The 19,797-nt window shown below is 43.5% G+C and overlaps 1 protein-coding gene across 2 annotated transcripts in view; it reads left to right on the forward strand.

Moving 5' to 3' along the window:
- The window catches only part of LOC126215092 (probable mitochondrial glutathione transporter SLC25A40), a 96,189-nt gene extending 80,220 nt beyond the window's left edge, over positions 1–15,969 (forward strand). For both annotated transcript variants that reach the window (XM_049941738.1, XM_049941739.1), the window contains one exon: positions 13,727–15,969. In XM_049941738.1, coding sequence (XP_049797695.1) covers positions 13,727–14,043 — 317 coding nt within the window. In that variant the 3' untranslated portion in view covers positions 14,044–15,969. The remainder of the gene's footprint in view (positions 1–13,726) is intronic.
- Positions 15,970–19,797: the final 3,828 nt, after the last annotated feature.

Below are 19,797 nucleotides of genomic sequence, written 5' to 3' on the forward strand. Positions count from 1 at the left end.
AGCTTGTAAGGACAAAGAGGGAAATTTGCTGACAGATAAACAAGATGTTCTGGACAGATGGAGAGAATATTTCAAGGGAATTTTGGAGGGCAATCCTACCAAGAATGAGGATCCACTCTATTACACCGTAGATCCAGAAATAGAAGAATTAACATTAGATGAAGTACGGAAGGTAGTGCATTGTTTAAAAAAATTATAAAGCACCAGGAACTGACGAAATAACTGCAGAGCTGCTAAAAAATGGGGGAACTGATCTTCATAAGCAGATAAAGTTTGTACGGAATCGGGAAAGAATCCCAGAAGATTGGAATTTAGGTGTAATCCAACCAATACACAAAAAAGGAGACAAGATCTGATGTTCAAATTACTAAGGAATTACCCTGCTGAATGTAACCTACAAGATCTTCTCTAGTATTATCTACAACAGATTAGCACCATATGCAGAAGAGATTATGGGGAAGTATCAGTGTGGATTTTGACCTAATAGATCAACAAGATACCAGATATTTGTGTTGAGGCAAATACATGAAAAGGCATAAGAGTATGCCTTATTAACATTGAGCTTAATAACCTCTACGTAGACTTCAAGCAGGCCTTTGATTGTCTCGATAGAGCACAAATGCTAAATGATTTGCTGCTGCTCAGTCTACCATTGAAGTATGTCTCACTTATTCAAGCAAGTGCTGCAGTGCGAGGGTATGGGGAACTGAGCAATTGGTTTAGCATTAGTAAAGGAGTCAGACAAGGGGATGCACTCTCTACAATGCTTCTCAATCATACTCTTGAAGCAGCCACGCGGAAGCTTCAGATATCTGGTTACATAGGCGCAAAGTTGACTCAGATATGTGCATATGCTGATGTAGCAATTATTAGTAGAGGAAGGGTATCACTATAGAGGACAATATATGAGCTGAAAGAAGTCACAGGATCTAGAGGCCTTTCTATTAATTAAATAAAGACCAAGTACATGAATTTCACTAGGAAAGAAAATAACAACTTGGATAGATTAGCAGCAGACATTTTCAACTTTGAACATGTGCAGAAGTTTGACTATTTGTGCTCCAATATTAACAGCTCAAATTCCATGTCAAATGAAATAAAACTGCGCATCCTAAGTGGTAATAGATGCTTCCACATGTTTAAGAAATTGTTGGCCTCTAGTTTATAAAATAGGCAGCTGAAGCTGCAACTATATAAGGTCATCATCAGTCCAGTTGTAACCTACGGATGTGAAACACTGGACACTAATGCGTCTCGATAAGCAACAGCTAAGGATATTTGAACGTAGAGTGCTGTGTAAGATCTATGGGGCAGTTCAGGATAATAATGGTTTCTGGAGATCTAGAACGAATACTGAGCTAGACCGCCTCATACGAGGAGCTGACATCATAAGAATTATAAAAGCAGAAGAATAGCCTGGCTTGGGCATGTCCTCAGGATGGATACTGGAAGAATGACTAAAAAGATTTTTGAATGGAGGCCAACTGGAAGAAGACAGAGGAAGGCCACAAAAACGGTGGATAGATGATGTGGGAGAAGATATAAAATCTCTGAGTCCGAGGATGGTGGAAAACCGCACAGGAGAGGGCAGAATGGAGGAAACTTGTTGTAATGCCGTGAGGAGGAGGAGGAGGAGGAGGAGGAAAGTGGAGTAGATAAATGGGAATTCAGACATATAAAAAACAAGGCTGATAGGAAGTGCAAATGGCAAAGCAGCGATGGCTATGGGAGAAATGAAAAGCTGCAGAAGTATGCATGACTGGGAAAGATAGATGCTGCTTATGGAAAAGTTAGAGAGATCTTTGAAGAAAAGAAAAGTAGCTGTATGTATATCAAGAGCTCATATGGAAAACCAGCCCCAAGCAAAGAAGTATATAGAGGCGCTATCCAAGGAAAATGAATTTGAAGACAGTATTCTAGAAAGAGTACAGAAAGTAAATGAAGATGTGATGAGAGTTAAGATACTGTAGGATGGATTTCACAGCTGTTCCACTCTTGAATAGCTCATGAGAAAAGTCGACACCTAAGCCTTCTCATACATCATCTGATTTCTCTTATTTTATTATAAAAGTCATTTCTCTGTATGTGGGAGCCCACAAAGTACAAAGATTATCCAGAAAGCAGGTTACGTTTTGGTATTTAGAAAATAGTATAGGAAAAGATTATTTTATTCTTTCGAAAGCGATACTTTTCATTACAGTCTCCACACAAATTTGAGCACTTGCAATAGCGGTGAACGAGCTTTGAAATTACATTGTGATAATATTGTGCCTCCTGACATTTAAAACAGTCACATCTTCCCACAGTTGCATTGTGATCCACATCTTCGTGGTTGGACATAGGTGGTAGTCATTGGGTGCGAGATCTGGAGTGTATGACAGATGAGGAAACGCCTCCCACTTGAAAGTATAGATTACTTCTCAAGTGTGATTTGCTGTGTACAGAGTGAATGAATGTTGCCGTGTGAGAACAAAAATTTTTAAGCTCAACTTTCCTTACACTTATTCTGAATTGCTTTTCTCAAGTTTTCCAATGTAACTGAACAAGAGCTGTCACTTTGACTTGGCGGCTTTCTTGCATCTTCATTCGTTTTTGCGACCAGTTCGTCAGTCACAGTGCTTGGTTGTCCACCTCGTTCTTCATTGTGAACATTAGTTTGGCCACTTTTAAACCTTACACGCCACTGGCACACTCCACATTCAGTGATTACATTGTTTCCATACACCTAACACATGTGCCTTTAAATTTCAGTCAGTTTATGTTTTTATCCCCAACCAAAAACTTTATTACCGACCGCACTTCACAACTAGGGGATTTTAAATTTCAGCATATATTTAAAACTTTTATTTTGAAATAAAGGAAAGTGACACAAACCTCATGCCGGTAAGGCTGGATACCAACTGAACGAATAAACACTCGGCACTGGCCCCCGCCATTTTTGCTGCAGGCAAAAATGTAATCTATTTTCTGGATAGGCTTCGTATTTTCACTTCTGGTGGAGAAAGTTGGTGGTTGAAATTTAGTGAAAAGAACTTGCCGCGACAGTCTTTTTTTTTTAATGATAGCCACCCGAACTAGTGCATCATCATCCATCTCTCTCTCTCTCTCTCTCTCTCCCCCCCTCTCCCCCCCCTCTGCCCCCCTCTCTCCCCCCCTCTCCCCCCCCCTCTGCCCCCCTCTCTCCCCCCTCTCTCCCCCCTCTCTCCCCCCCTCTCTCCCCCCTCTCTCCCCCCTCTCTCCCCCCTCTCTCCCCCCTCTCTCCCCCCTCTCTCCCCCCTCTCTCCCCCCTCTCTCCCCCCTCTCTCCCCCCTCTCTCCCCCCTCTCTCCCCAACTCTCTCCCCAACTCTCTCCCCCCCTCTCTCCCCCCCTCTCTCCCCCCTCTCTCCCCCCTCTCTCCCCCCCTCTCTCCCCCCCTCTCTCCCCCCTCTCTCCCCCCCTCTCTCCCCCCCTCTCTCCCCCCCTCTCTCCCCCCTCTCTCCCCCCTCTCTCCCCCCTCTCTCCCCCCTCTCTCCCCCCTCTCTCCCCCCTCTCTCCCCCCTCTCTCCCCCCTCTCTCCCCCCTCTCTCCCCCCTCTCTCCCCCCTCTCTCCCCCCTCTCTCCCCCCTCTCTCCCCCCTCTCTCCCCCCTCTCTCCCCCCTCTCTCCCCCCTCTCTCCCCCCTCTCTCCCCCCTCTCTCCCCCTCTCTCCCCCCTCTCTCCCCCCTCTCTCCCCCCTCTCTCCCCCCCTCTCTCCCCCCCTCTCTCCCCCCCTCTCTCCCCCCTCTCTCCCCCCCTCTCTCCCCCCCTCTCTCCCCCCCTCTCCCCCCCTCTCTCTCCCCCCTCTCTCTCCCCCCCTCTCTCCCCCCTCTCTCTCCCCCCCCTCTCTCCCCCCTCTCTCTCCCCCCTCTCTCTCCCCCCTCTCTCTCTCCCCTCTCTCTCCCCCCTCTCTCTCCCCCCTCTCTCTCCCCCCTCTCTCTCCCCCCTCTCTCTCCCCCCTCTCTCTCCCCCCTCTCTCTCCCCCCTCTCTCTCCCCCCTCTCTCTCCCCCCTCTCTCTCCCCCCTCTCTCTCCCCCCTCTCTCTCCCCCCTCCCTCTCCCCCTCCCTCTCCCCCCTCCCTCTCCCCCCTCTCTCTCCCCCCCTCTCTCCCCCCCTCTCTGTCTCCCCCCCTCTCTGTCTCCCCCCCTCTCTGTCTCCCCCCCTCTCTGTCTCCCCCCCTCTCTGTCTCCCCCCCTCTCTGTCTCCCCCCCTCTCTGTCTCCCCCCCTCTCTCTGTCTCCCCCCCTCTCTCTGTCTCCCCCCCTCTCTCTGTCTCCCCCCCTCTCTCTGTCTCCCCCCCTCTCTCTGTCTCCCCCCCTCTCTCTGTCTCCCCCCCTCTCTCTGTCTCCCCCCCTCTCTCTGTCTCCCCCCCTCTCTCTGTCTCCCCCCCTCTCTCTGTCTCCCCCCCTCTCTCTGTCTCCCCCCCTCTCTCTGTCTCCCCCCCTCTCTCTGTCTCCCCCCCCTCTCTGTCTCCCCCCCTCTCTGTCTCCCCCCCCTCTCTGTCTCCCCCCCTCTCTGTCTGCCCCCTCCCCCCACTCTGTCTGCCCCCTCCCCCCACTCTGTCTGCCCCCTCTCTGCCTCATGTCACAATAATAGAAAATGTGCTGTCCTCCTGTGAACTTTTTTGAAGTCCTGCATCAATCCTATCTGGTAAGGATCTCATACCACATAGCAATATACAGAAGACGATGGACGTGTATAGTGTTGTCAGTCTCTTTAGTAGATCTGTTGCATTTTCTAAGTGTTCTGCCAAACAAACAGTCTTTGGTTCACCTTCCCCACAATATTTGCTGTGTGCTTGTCCCTGTTTAAGTTATTTGTTATTGTAATCCCTACACTAATATCTACATAGATATTCCACAAACCACCATACGGCACATGGCGGAGGGTACCCTATACCACCTAGTCGTTTTGTTTCCTGTTCCACTCACAAATAGAGTGGCTGTCTCCACATGAGCCTTAATTTCTTGTATCTTATCTTCATGATCCTTATGTGCAATGTATGTTGGCGACAGTTGAATTGTTCAGCAGTCAGCTTCAGATGCCAGGTCTCTAAATTTTCTCAATAATATTCCTCATACAGAATGTCACTTTCCTTACAGAGATACCCATTTGAGTTCCCGAAGCATATCCATAACATTTGTTGTTCGAACCTACCGGTAACAAATCTAGCAGCCCACCTTTGAATTGCTTCGATGTCTTCCTTTATCTTCCTTTAATCCTACCTGGTATGGATCCCAAACTCTCAAACAGTACTCAAGAGTATGTCACACCAGTGTCCTGTATGCAGTTTTCTTTACAAGTGAACCACACTTTCCTAAAATTCTCTCAATAAACCGAAGTCGACAACTTGCATGGCTATCACAGTGCTCACATGCTTGTTCCATTTTGTATTGCTTTTTAATATTACACACAGATATTTAAATAACGTGTCTGTGTCAGGCAGGACACTACAAATGCTCTATCCAAATATTGTGGGTTTGTTTTTCCTATTTATCTGCATAAATTTATATTTTTGTACATTCTGAGTCAGCTACCTTTCATCACACCAGCTAGAAATTTTGTCTAAGTCATTTTGTACCCTCCTGATGTCACTCAACTCTGACACCTTCCCGTACGCCGCAGCATTGTCAGCAAACAGCAACAGATTGTTGCCCTCCCAGTCCACCAAAACATTTATGTATGCAGAAAATGCTAGCGGTCTGTAACACTTTCAGGGGCACTCCTGATAATACCTTTGTCTCTGGTGAACATTTGCCATTGAGGACAATATACTGGGTTCTCCAACTTAAAAAGTATTTGAGCAATTTGCATAATTGCTCCATGTGCTGGTACCTTTGTTAACAGCCTGTAGTGGGGCACCGTGTCCGATGCTTTCCAGAAATGTAGACATTTTGAATCTGCCTGTTGCCCTTCATTCATAGTTTGCAGTGTTGAGAGAAAATGGCAAGCTGAGTTGTGCATGAGTGATGCTTTCTAGAACTGTGCTGATTCTTGGACATAAGCTTCAGTCACAAGAAAATTTATTATATTTGAAGTGGGAATATGTTCAAGGACCTAGGTATTTAGCTGAATCAACTGACTTTAAATTTGTGAGGTTTATCATGGAACTGAGAGTTAATGGTTTATTTTTTTTTCTCTGGTACTCTTGTGAAGGACCTTACATTTTATTGTTTATCATCAGTTACCACTGTTTACGCTGTGCAGGCGTTGTGTCTAAATAATACTGCAGTTGGATTTGATCTTCTGATGACTTTACTGTTCAGTAAACGACAGCAATGTCGGCAGACAATTTGAGAAGCCTGCTTGTATTGTCTCCTAAACCATTTTTATAGGTCCAGAATTGCAGAGGGCCCAAGACCACTTTGGGTGACCCCAGATATCTCGATAGCTTGAAGAAAGGCAAGCATTATTGATTAGAATATCTGGTGTCTGAGAATAGAAGTTGGAATATTTGCAGGTAGGGAAATTTGGTGGCAGAAGGATGAGAAATTCTGGTAAATGACAGACTCGACAACAAAGTAGAATAGGAAACTACTCTCAAATGTGGTGCTAACACACTGACTGTGTTGTCAATCGTAAGTGCCACAAGAAACAGACCCCCGCCAAGGGGCGAGAGTAACTCTGGTCCGTCGCCTGAAGCAGACCGAGTGCAGAATATCTACCAGCACTGGGAGCAGCACTTATAAAGGCACGCATTATGCGCCTCCCACATGATGCTGCACTGTTCTCCAGACTTCTGTTCCTCCCAGGAGCTGCTTTACAGCTGGTCATGTAGTCTCCTGCCTCGTAGCATCTCTGCTGGCGTTGAGCTACCCTTCTGCGTGCACACATTGTGCAACATTGCAGTTCTAACTACTCACTCTTAGTGACTCCCACAACTCGTTTACAATTACTCTCTGAAATTCTGAAGGTAGCAAGGATTAAACACTATGAGTGTAAGATCATTTCTAACTATGCAGAAACCAAACTGCAGTCGTAAGAATCGAATGATACGAAAGGGGATCAGTTGTTAAGAAGGGACTGGAACAGGCGTGTAGGTTTCACCCGACGCTATTCAATTTATATGTCGATTGAGCAATAAAGGGGAACACGAGAAATTTGGAAAGGCAGTTAAAGTTCAGTTAGAAGAAATAAAGCTTTGAAATATGATGATGACATTGTAATTCTGCCAGAGATGGCAAGTGTCTTTCGAGAGCAGTTGAACAGAATGGATAGTGTGTTGTGAAGAGATTATAAAGTGATCAATAACAAAAGTAAAGCAAGGGTACTGGACTGTAGTTGAATAAAATTGGGTAGATGCTGAGGGATTAGATCGGGAAATGAGAACCGAGAAGTATAAGGGCTGTCAAAAGAAAACAAGCCGGGAAGAAAACAGTAAGTAAACTGTTCATTATTTCAGAAGTAATCACCATAACTAAATGGGAATATTGAGAAACCTCACCTGTCCATTTTTTGACAAAAGAGAGTGAGCTAAGATTTTGTACTTAAAATGTATTGGCTGGCCGTGATAGAGAGAAACCCTTTTCTGTGTTTCTATAGAGCCGTTGTATCACCTAAACTGAAGAGAAACTCCATATACACAAAAGGTATGGGATTTCTCAAAATTTTAAGTTGCCAGCACTGTCGACTATCAGTGTTATTGAATTTATCCCACTGTGAGACAAGACGGTTAGTGCCGTCGTGGGAAATTTTTGCGATTGCCTACATAACCACAATTGTATGTGAGTGTGGTGCATCCTTTCTTCCAAAGCACATTGATGGCTACAAATGTCTTTCTTCGGGGTTCCAAAAATATGGGAAGAAAATGGGATCGTACGGATGCTGCGTAAGGGCTTCCCGGTGAAACTTCTGCAGCGTAGTCGAAACGACCGCGGCAACTCGTTAACCGGTCCACGAAGGGGTGCACGGCTGGGTACAGTCGGGGTTCTGAAGGCGAGCACAAACATTATTCTGTGAAGGCATTGACTGTCTTGTATCACAGTGGGATAAATGTGCTAACAGTTACAGTGATTGCTTTTGAAATAGTAAGTAGTTTACTTTTTTTCATCCATCTCATTTCCATTTGACTGCCTCTTAGAAGATTACTTTTGCTATTTGGGTAGTAAAATAACTAATGACGCCAAAGTAGATACTATATAAAATGGAGACTAGCTATAGCAAGGAAAGCATTTATGAAAAAGAGGGAATTTGTTAATATCAATAAAAATTTAAGTGTAGGGAAGTCTCTTTTGAAGACAGACAAAAATATGGAAACAGCGTTACCATTATCTTCGTAATACTCTGTGGGAAACCCGTTGGCATGCGTAACAGTTTAGATTTGTCTCTGTATGGATAAATACTGGTCATGTGTGGTGTTGTAGGGAATCTTATACTATTCTTCCTGGAAAATAGTGGCAGGTACGAGGTGGATAGTGATCGTGCGCACTTCAAAGTAGACTGCAAAGGTTCAAGAATATCGAGATCGATTCATCCTCGTGCCCAGAAAACCGGTCCCGGACAATGCAAGCTGTGTGAATGGCACCGTGTCGTCTCGGAACACATTGTCACCGTTGGGGAACGTACATTCTACTATGGAATAGACACGATGGCCACTGCAGTACTGTGACCTTGTAACGGGGTCCACAGAATTGCTGCGCAAATCGTCACCGATCCACCCTGCCGTGTTTCACTCTCGGTACGTAATGTCGGCCAGAAGTTAGAAATAGTATCAGACGAGACTCACTGACCAAATTAGTTTCTTCAATTGCTCCACAATTCAGATTTTATTGCTCTGACACCACATTTTCCTGTTACGGGCTTTTGCATCACCTCGATGGATTTGGAAGTCCAGCTTGCCCTGCAATTCCCCGGTTACGGAGCTCCATTCGTGTTATGGTGCAGGCAGGCTTCCAGTTCTGCAGTGACTTTTGAAACTGTCATCCTTTTATTTTTTGTTACAGGCCTCTTCCGTCACAGTCACGCGACACGTGCTTTCGAACACATTGTGACTTAGCGGATGACGATTTCCTGCTTTCCCTGTACTCGGTATAGATCTTCAATACACTACCTCTCGAAACATCGAACACTTTGGCTGGCTCGGTTACAGAACTTCCCAAGATACGATCACCGACAATTTGCCCACGTTCGATTTCACTCGGCTTCGACACGATACTATCACACTACACAGAATGCAAAATGTTGAGAACATTGTACAGGCGCTGTTCGTGGTCAAATATGACAGCACTACGTGCAGTGCAGTTTTGACTAGCATCTGCATTTACATTTGAGCACACATTTCTCGCTGTGTTTCCTTATTTTTGACCGACCCGTATACTGATCGGTGTTGTCATTCCCCACCTTCTTAGCTGAGGTCATTAAGGTACACCTGCAGGGCAGATGTAGTGGGTTGGAATCCTGTGGTGGAGCAACTGCCAGTGTTCTGTCAGTTCAGGAGGAAGTTGTGGTCTCGTATTTAATTTTATTTAATCGGGGGACAAAACAACAGTGGGCCTAGCTCCCTGTTACCCGAACTGAAACTAAGTTTATTGTGGGTTATCTCTCCTTGCCATTCTAGTAAAGCCAGGCAGTAATCTTGAAGAGTAGTAGGTGAACCTTACTGGTTCTTTCTGAGGCACACTCTCTCGAGGAATTAGTGACCCAAATATTTTACGTCATTTGGCTTCCAGTTGCTTTGTGTCGGAAACCTATCGGCTTGTTTATTACCACCAGTTCCCGAGTGAACAGCTACCGGTGCAGGTTTACCTTGCCGCTTTCTCCTAACCTCACCGGGGTATCGTCGCATTCTGCGACGACCTTCGATCTCGTCGCGGGGCCCGATGAAGTTTTCGGAACTACTCGTACGTTTTAACAAATGTAGGGACCGCGACTCGTATAGCACCTTTGTCGATTCTCCTCTCTGTGCACTCTGAGTGCAAATATAGTTGCCCAAAATAATGCAAAGTGAGATCGTGCCCTCTGGTCTAGGCTGCACCTCGTGTACCCAGGCCCCAGCAGTATTGTTGTCTATTTTTCCACTGCTTCCTGCCGGCAGCTTTATGTCGAAAGGTTTGTCGAAGCAGCTGAAAACTATTATATAGTTGGCCTGCATTTCCTGTACCGTTCCTGTATTTACTGCATTCTGGATATCGTAACTGTATGTGTTACGGTTAGGCAGGCTAATCTCTGCGCCTTTCTGAGCTCCTTGGCAGCCACTTCATTTCACTGTACTGTAGCCCCGTATATTATTATAGTTTTGTTACGGAGACACACATCCAGTGTGCGCTCCTGGGGTTTACACCCCAGTTTTTACTAAAGGCTCTGCTAGTGCTGGTGGCGTATAGTTCCTGTTTGGCAAACTCTGCTCCCTTGTTGTGGATCAAATCCCAAATGTTCCACAATGTCACACAAAGTGAGGGCACGCGACACTCTCGACGGCGGTTTGTCCGTCACGTGGAGCCGTTTAGCTCGGAGGCCCCGTCGGTGATATTCGAGATGAGAGGCCTCGTGTCAGCACGGTGTTTTGAACCTCTCCTCTCTCTCGTAGTCATAAAACACAATTGTGGTGCTACACAAAATGCAGCCTACCTTTAGTCACTCGCACACAGTAGACACAGTTAAGAGACGACTCTCGTACGATGCTTGCGAAAGGTCCGCTGTGCGTAGAGGAACAAAGGCCCTTTTCCGATTAAACAGCTGAAGCTACGTTTCTGGGTCTCCCAGCGGACATTACTATATAACTTTACTTTTTCTGGTGTTAAATAATAACAGATATCATTGTGCCCATGTAAATATTAAGCTAACAGTAGGAGAAAAATCATTGCTACTCAAAGCAATTGAAGGAGTAGCAGCTCCCTATCCCTATTCTCCAATGAAGTAGCTGGCCTCTTAATTTGGATATGATACTTATGGTGTGAAGTGGTGTAAATATGCAAAATGAATGATAGCCAGATGTTGATGTGGTGTACAGAAACAAGGCTTGCTACTTAAGTGTTCTTATTTCTCTCTCTCTCTCTCTCTCTCTCTCTCTCTCTCTCTCTCTCTCTCTTTAATTTGTGTGTGTGCGTGTGTGCGTGTGTGTGTTGTAACACCTCCGTTTTTATCCTGACCTGATCTGATCGAATAGCAGCCCAATATTTATTATTAACATGACCGTGAACCTAATGGGGCTGGTAATCGGAATTGACTGCTACGGAAGTTGTTACTTTCCAGTTCGTCCTCTGCAATACAATAATACTGAATGTGTGGTAATAAGAAACACCAACACAGTTTTACTAATTACGAACTTATATTCTGCTCAAAACACAAAAAGGAGACAGCCACTGCCTTCGTCATACATATCTAATTACGGCAAATCTCAGCACAGGCTTTCTTCATTTTCCATTATCGTCACACGCTAATCCATCACTGCATCCAACACTGCAATCCAAGGTTAGGCCGGCGCGGTAGACCCGAAACCAAATATCGGCACTAGTAACGTCACTGATCACTTTCCCGGTCTTAATTTATTATTTAGGTGTCTAACCACGGCGATGGTGACACCCTTCTCAGTTAAATACCCTGTATTTCAATAACACACACACACACACACACACACACACACACACCATTCCCACCAACCTCTCTGGCGCATCACGACACTCGCTCTCTCAACACGTCACAATCGATTGTTCGCCCTATCGACCTGTGTCGAGTGCAAAGTTATAGTAAGGGCCTACAGACCCCTTCCAGTGAGTGAGTGTGTGTGTGTGTGTGTGTGTGTGTGTGTGTGTGTGTGTGTTTTAAGTAGATTTGCTGTAGAAAATTGTTTTCGGGTTAGCTTGTTACATTAAATACATAGGTGCAGCTCTCAGCTCTTTCGGTCCGTTACTTTCCTGATGAAGGCAGCTCGGAGTTTTTTAGGGATTTAATGTGACAAGCTCACAGGGAGCAGTGTATGCATCATTTGTCAAATGTTCATATAATTTTGGCATAAAACTTTCAAGATACTAGTATGTCCTTGCAGTTGCAATACATCAATATGGCAAAACGTTTTTGCGTTATAAAAACATTGATTCTGTAAATATCTCTTTATACTGTTAACTGAAGTTAGAGAAGAAAGTTATTTTTGACAATAACTCAATAATGCGGAATTTCTGAATTGATTTATCTCGGAAAGCTTTGAATCCGAAAGTGCTCCAAATACAGAAGGGTAACGATTACCCGGTTATTCCTTTTTGTTTCTCTCTCCATTCCCATCCCTGCCACTCCAGTAGTAGTGAAATGTCACGGAGGCTGTCAGTAGAAACCCAATAACTCCAAAAGCCTCGAGATAAGACAGTGCTGTCAGTCATTTTCAGTTGTTTCTCGTGTTACCACTGTGCCACCCCCACTCCCAAACCAACCACTTGCCTTGGAGGTGCCAGGCAGCCTGCACTGTCCTCTTTCAGCTAATGTGTGATATTTGCACCAAATTTGGTTGACATTGCTCCACACATTCCACACTTGTAATGGACACATCTGTCCGTTTCCACCACCACCTACGGGTCAGTTGTCGCCAGTAGCGTTATCGTTCAGTGTAGTACCGGCGAATACTGTCGGTACGACACTAATGTTTTCGACAACTGTTAATGCTGCCCCCTTCCACCTAATCCCCCGTCCTCAGCAAATCTCCCAGGACAAAATACCATCGAAGCTGGCATTGGTCAGCCTAGTAACACTGTAACTATAGATCTGATGATAATGTTTGTCACTTCCAATATTTTTAGCACTTCACCTCCCAGTTCTGCACTATGATTGCTAGTGGTACATGGAGCACCTATCATCCAACCTCCACCCCCAGTAATTTTTTGTTGTTCTGGAAGACAGGTCATATTTGTACCAAGTTTGATTGACACATTTCTCCTGGCATTTCAGAGCTACTTAAGTCGGTGTGAAACTGCAAAAATATGTGAGCGTGCACACATGCGCACATGCAAAACTGTTTGAGGATGAACCACTTAACGTGTGCCATCAGATGGGCATGCAACTAGACAGAATTCCCGCACTCACTTCTGTGGAAGTATGTAACATACTCAGTACCACTTGTCTCTGGTATTGGATTGGAAAAGGAGAACCAGTTGCATGTTGCCTGGCCACTGTCCTGCCCTGATCTGATGCTTCTTTCTTGTTCTTGTATAAATAATAATATACTTTTTTGAGTCATATCAAAAGCCTCGTGTATGTGACAGCTATTCCTAATGTAGAAACACTTCTTACCAGCATATCTGCACCATCTGATGAGATCGCTTGGTGCTCAATGTTCTGAACAGAGTGCAACAGAAATTTCTGCGAAGATATTATGCTTGTATTGAATGTAGTCATTAGAACACCTTCTGTAATGCACTACATTGCTGAGTGAACTGTGCATTGCTTTGCTATTCTTAAGGCACAGGTGCATTGATTATCCTTTTATCTTATATTTCCAAGCTTGCACTTTACTTCCAACACCAAAAGTTCATATTCCACAGTTGTCGTATTTTGACTCTTCTGTTAGCTCCTTCATCTTGTGCGCATCTTTTTCGATTGCCCTGTATATGAGTAAATTAACAAACTGAGGCTAGCTGTAATTAATAAATATAATGAATTTCTAATAGGGAAGGGAGTTCTTACGACCCGCAGAATGTGCTCCCTTTAACTGAGCTTAGGATAGCAAAGTTTAATGCCATTCTCTATGACTCCTTTCGCTCAGCACAGGTCCATCGTACTTGTTTCAGATCCCCCGAAGCGAGGTAGCTCGATGGCGGAAGTTCTGCGCCGCATCTACTCGCAGCACGGCATGCGTGGGCTGTTCGCAGGACTCACGCCGCGCCTCGTCAAGGTGGCACCGGCGTGTGCAATCATGATCTCGAGCTTCGAGTACGGCAAGAGCTTCTTCCGCAGGTACAACGAGCGTCGAACGCCACAGCGGCGAATGCCGCAGCGGCATGCCGGGCAATACCGGACGACTGTATCTGCCCCCGCAACTGGCGTGCATGCCAGGAATGGGGCGATGGAGGCGCCGGCATGGCAGAGCCGCCGGTCAGACGAATAGGGTGGGCAGGTTTCTGGCTGGGTCGGAAATTGTCAGCAGGCCGGTAGCGGTTTGATCCCTCAGTCTGCCCTCAAAAGTGCGTGCCGGGCAAATTTTTTATCCCCTTGAGAGTACGAGTTGAATGCTGCATATTTCTATATTTTTGGGAAATTTTTTGTTCTCTTAAGTATGGCTGGTCACAGTGAAGTCACTTCATGTAAAAGCTAGATGATTTATTTCTATACCCATCAGAATAAATAATTTGTGATGCAAATATTTTTCTTTTATTCTGTTACTAGCTCTTGTTTATTTCATTATTTGCCCCCTCTGGGATGGTTTCCAAGTTTTCTGATACTTCTATTGTCTTCACCTCCAGTATAAATAGAAACGGCTTTAAAGTGTATGATATTAGAAAATTATTTTAAATTCTGAATGAAAATAATATTGAGGTAGTGAAATCCACGAGATGCCTCAATTAGTATTTGAATTTTTTGTAATTTCCTTCCTCTTAAATATTGTGCAGACTGTCAGGGAACTAGGAAATAGGATTTCGGTGCGAAAGAAAGCAAAATGAACACAACACAGTAAGGGAGAATACACTAGAGGTGTGCAAAAATGGAAGAAACATTTCAGTGAGAATTTTTTTAGAAATATAGAAAATTGGAGTACAGTGAGACTGAGTGCAAGTGGAAAGAGAGTAAATCTCGTCACTTTAGAATTTGGTACAGTATTGGCGGCATTATTTCTTCCTTACAGGAAATTTCATGCATGTATAGGTTTAAATGTCGATTGCCACGCAATTGGGTACTTTTGGGTCGAATGATTCTGGCAGACTGATGTGAGCACAAAGTGGTGGATGGGCAGGACGTGGCAGCAGTGACCAGGGTTCCACTGCAAGTAGCTGGAGAGATCTGCCACAGGCTACACGGGCGAGACTCGAACCGTCACTCCCGTACTGGCCTGGTGATAATTGTTTTAAGCTGGAACAGTTGCACGCAGGGATTCCCTATATTTCTGTGCTCAGCGTGTGACACCCTTAGTTACCACTAATAATAGTTTTCACCACATAAAGGGTAACATACTGGTGGATGGGTCAGCTAGCAATGTTTTCCCCAAAGGATTTCCTGTTTAGATTTATGCTCTGTTAATGGATTTTATAGATTTTTATGATATTATGTGTAGTAATGTGGCAACAGATGTTTGTTAACCACTTTAAAATGTAGTGTATATTCTGAAATGCAGTGATGTGACGATGCACTGTAGCTGATATGTCTTGCAGAGCTTATATTTGTGGTTTCATTTGGGCATTTGTCCCATAAAGGGAAAAACGGTGGCACGGCACTTCCTGTGCCTGTAGGTTTAAAGTCTGATGTCAATGTAGAATTAAAAGAAGGAGAGGAAACAAGAAGAATAAGAAATAGCAACAGCAAAATTGTGCATTTTATTTCAAATTAACCTATAAAATTGTTTTAAATGTCGATCACAGGAGTCTTATTAGTGTTGAGCAAGGTGAAGCTCGCACTGGCAGATGTGTGTTGCTCTATTAACTGCAAGATAATTTACTGATTGTGAGAATGTTATGTTAAATCATTAAGAGTTGTGACTGGAGATCCACTTGCATCACAATATCCCACTTGTGCATCACAAATGCTGACTTTTAAATTTTATGTGTGGGATTTAATTACCCAAGGAGACTGTTGAGAAGGGCATGTTACATGTACACAGTAATAATGTATGAATAAAGGACTGTGAAAATGGTATTGTGAGTGGATTCAGGAAGTATTTGGTCTGAAATTGCTTTGTCAGAATCAATGGAACTGTTTTTTGTGCTTCCTTTATCATGTACTGCCAGCAAGGGGAAAAGTGCACTTTCTCTCTCTCTCTCTCTCTCTCTCTCTCTCTCTCTGTGTGTGTGTGTGTGTGTGTGTGTGTGTGTGTGTGTGTGTGGGGGGGGGGGGGGGGGGGGGGGAGGAGAGAGAGAGAGAGAGAGAGAGAGAAGGAAAAGAGCATAACTCACAAATTTTAAAAAAATCTATTATTAAAAAAGGCCAGTAAGAATAATATGAACACCTGAATGAGCTGCTTCTACATCCACTCTCCAGTGAATAATTTCTATTTCAAGGGTGTATAACAAACTTGCAGGCCCACCACATAGAAGAAACGTCCTTGTTTCAATTTCGTCTTTTTATCTGTCCAGAGTTAGTTTTTGGTTTTTAATGGTGGTTGACTCATTCCAGTGAGTAGATTCCCACCAATGCCTTTTCTTTCCTTCTCTGCTACAATGAAATAATTGTAATGTTCTTGTAGTATACCATTTGTAACAAACTGTGAGGGTATCACATATTTTCCATTCCTGGCAACAAGAGTCATACATTCAAACTATTGTTCAGTTGTACTTCCTACTTTGTTACTCAGTACAATAGAACCCTGACATTTTTCCTTGCTCCTAACTTGAATTTATGTCTAATTTGTCATTTCCCCTTCACTTTGAATACACCTTTCTGTTCCCAATTTCTATACAGGAGAACACACTTACTTACAAATTGGTGTCATTTTGTATCTTAGTTAATTTGTGCTTATCACTTTATGCTTTTCAAGCAGTTGCCTCAAGTTGTGTGTACTACTCAACACATTGTAAACTTGGATGTATTATTACTTTGGCAGTGGGTAGATGGAATACTCTGTTCCTTTTACATACATTTTTAATGCAGTTTTTATGGGAAATATATTTCTTTTATAAACTTTGTACTCTATAAAATACTTATAATAAAATGTTTGAGAACACTGTTAATGCTAACCATTTTCGTAACAGACTTTTACTCTTTCTCCTGTCCTACAAAGGTCTCTTTGCACACTTTTGAGGAACTAAAATATTGTGGCGGTAAGTGCAAACATCTACTGTTGAATTGAATGAACGAGGACTGTCATCCTTCAATTCATCATTATTATGTTCGTACCACTAATTTGAGAGATGATTGTAGCAAGACAAACCAAAACCTTGGCAGTGATCAAATGGTTTGTGGCATGCCAACTCTGAACATGCCAATGATGAAGTTAGAACAGTAATTAAGTATGTATTTAACTTACATGCTGGACATACAGGTTCAACATTCTTCACTCAAAGAAACAATGTTGCTATGATTCCTTAACAAAAATAATCAATTTTTGAAAACATATAATGTAATTGGATGGATAAAAAGTATACTCGGAAAGCGCCAGTGGAACACACGTACCAAAATGTATTGAAATTTGCAAGCTCTTTGAGCCACTGACTCCTCCTCCTGGCACAAGGTTTAAAGGAGAAAGAAGAGGGGTGAAGGAAAAGGACTGATGAGGTTTAGGAAGCGGGGAGGGTCCAGAAAAAGTCACCCAGAACCCTGGATCAGGAGAGACCTACCACATGGGATGAGAAGTAGAGGCTGATGGTTGAGGACTGCACCGGACGAGATCTGAAAACCTGAGAGCTTAAACTTGGAAGATAGGGTAATACGCAAGACAGAGATTACTGACTAAACATAGTGCATGGGTTAATAAGAGCTGAAAGCTAAGTGCACTGTATGTGATAAGATATTTTTTTTTTTTTTTTTTTTTTTTTGGGGGGGGGGGGTTCATAAACAGGTAAGAAAATAAGATATAGGAAGCTAAAAGGTTGTGAAGAAAGGAATAGTGACAGATAAGCAATGCTGGCAACAAAGGAATTAAGGGGGGTAGGATGTCAAACGGACCAACTTGGAGCAGGAGAGGCATTACAAGACATTTTAATATCCACTGTACCATTCTTTTACAAATAAATTCATAAAACTTTGTCAGCATGACCAGGAAGGATTCAGGATTAACACATGTAGCAATGGAAGTTCAAAAACATACAAAGTAATTTTTTTTACATGTGAAATTTCATCTTTTTTTCCACTTACTACTGGCTGCACTTGTTGCTATAGTACAGTTTTTTTCATTAGCAAAAAAGACTCGTCAGTGAATTCTGCACAGCATACAAACCATACTTGCAGGTGTATGAAACTCTAGAATTTTTGTAAATTATGAAAAAATGAATGACCTGTTACATTTTAAACTTCTTGTTTAGAAAAAACTCAAATTTTTTATAGTTAACTGTCTCAATTTTTACCACAGTCTTTAATAGATTTAGAAAATTCCCAAGTTTCGTACACCTCTAAGTATGGTTTGTATGCTGTGCATAATTCAGTGCAGAACCTCTCTTACTTATGAAGAAAAGTGTACCTATAGCAACAAATGCAGCCAATAGTAAGTGAAAAAATGATGAAATTTCACATGAAAGAAAAATTATTTTGTTATATTTTTGAACTTTCACTGCTTTGAGGGTGAATCCTGAATCCTTCTTGGTCATGCTGACAAAGTTTTATGAATTTATTTGTAGAAGTATAGACAGTGGAAATTAAAATGTCCTGTGGTGCCTCTCCTACTCAAATTCGGCCCGTTTGACACTCTACCCCTCCTTAAGGTCAGGTGAGTGGCGAGAACCGAGGACGCGTGCTCCATTTGTGTTCTGAGAAACCGATGCCTGCGTGAAGAATCCAGATAGCATGAGTGGTGAAATGGGCACCGAGGTCATGACTGTAATGTTGTAGACTATGCTCTGCAACAGAATATTGTGTCCTGAATGAGATTTTCACTCTGCAGCGGAGTATGCACTGATATGAAACTTCCTGACAGATTAAAACTGTGTGCCCGACCGAGACTCAAACTCGGGACCTTTGCCTGTCGCAGGCAAGTGCTCTACCAACTGAGCTACCCAAGCACGACTCACGCCCCGTCCTCACAGCTTTACTTCTGCCAGTATCTCGTCTCCTACCTTCCAAACTTTACAGAAGCTCTCCCGCGAACCTGCAGAACTAGCACTCCTGAAAGGAAGGATATTGTGGAGACATGGCTTAGCGAGAGCCTGGGGGATGTTTCCAGAATGAGATTTTCACTCTGCAGCGGAGTGTGCGCTGATATGAAACTTCCTGGCAGATTAAAACTGTGTGCCGGACCGAGACTCGAACTCGGGACCTTTGCCTTTCGCGGGCAAGTGCTCTACCAACTGAGCTACCCAAGCATGACTCACGCCCCATCCTCACAGCTTTACTTCTGCCAGTACCTTGCCTCTCGGTCCGGACCTTGATCAAGCGTGACTTCCTTTTAAATGTACAGTATAAGTTACATTGCATTTAGGAACTTTCGGGTAATTGAACATGTATCAATAATTACAGATTTCTGTAGTTGTATATATATGTTTGGATGTAGCTGTATTGCGTTGATGTACTGGTGGATATTGTGTGGTATGACTCCTGTAGTTTATAGTATAATTGGTATGATGACAGCTTTATCCTGATTCCACGTCTTTGACTTCCTCAGCCAGTTGGATGTATTCTTCAATTTTTTCTCCTGTTTTCTTCTGTATATTTGTTGTATTGGGTATGCATATTTCGATTAGTTGTGTTAATTTCTTCTTTTTATTGGTGAGTATGATGTCAGGTTTGTTATGTGGTGGTCTTTTATCTGTTACAATGGTTCTGTTCCAGTATAATTTGTGTTCATCATTCTCCAGTACATTTTGTGATGCATACTTGTATGTGGGAACGTGTTGTTTTATTAGTTTATGTTGTATGGCAAGTTGTTGATGTATTATTTTTGCTACATTGTCATGTCACGTACTATGAATGTAGTGTGGGACAATAGGTTGAGAATGTGGGTTTCGCAGGAGGCGTGCCAGAGATAAATCCCTGCAGTCATTATTATTATTATTATTGTCATTGT

This window comes from Schistocerca nitens, chromosome 12 (genome assembly GCF_023898315.1).
Source record: "Schistocerca nitens isolate TAMUIC-IGC-003100 chromosome 12, iqSchNite1.1, whole genome shotgun sequence".
Classification (NCBI taxonomy): domain Eukaryota; kingdom Metazoa; phylum Arthropoda; class Insecta; order Orthoptera; family Acrididae; genus Schistocerca; species Schistocerca nitens.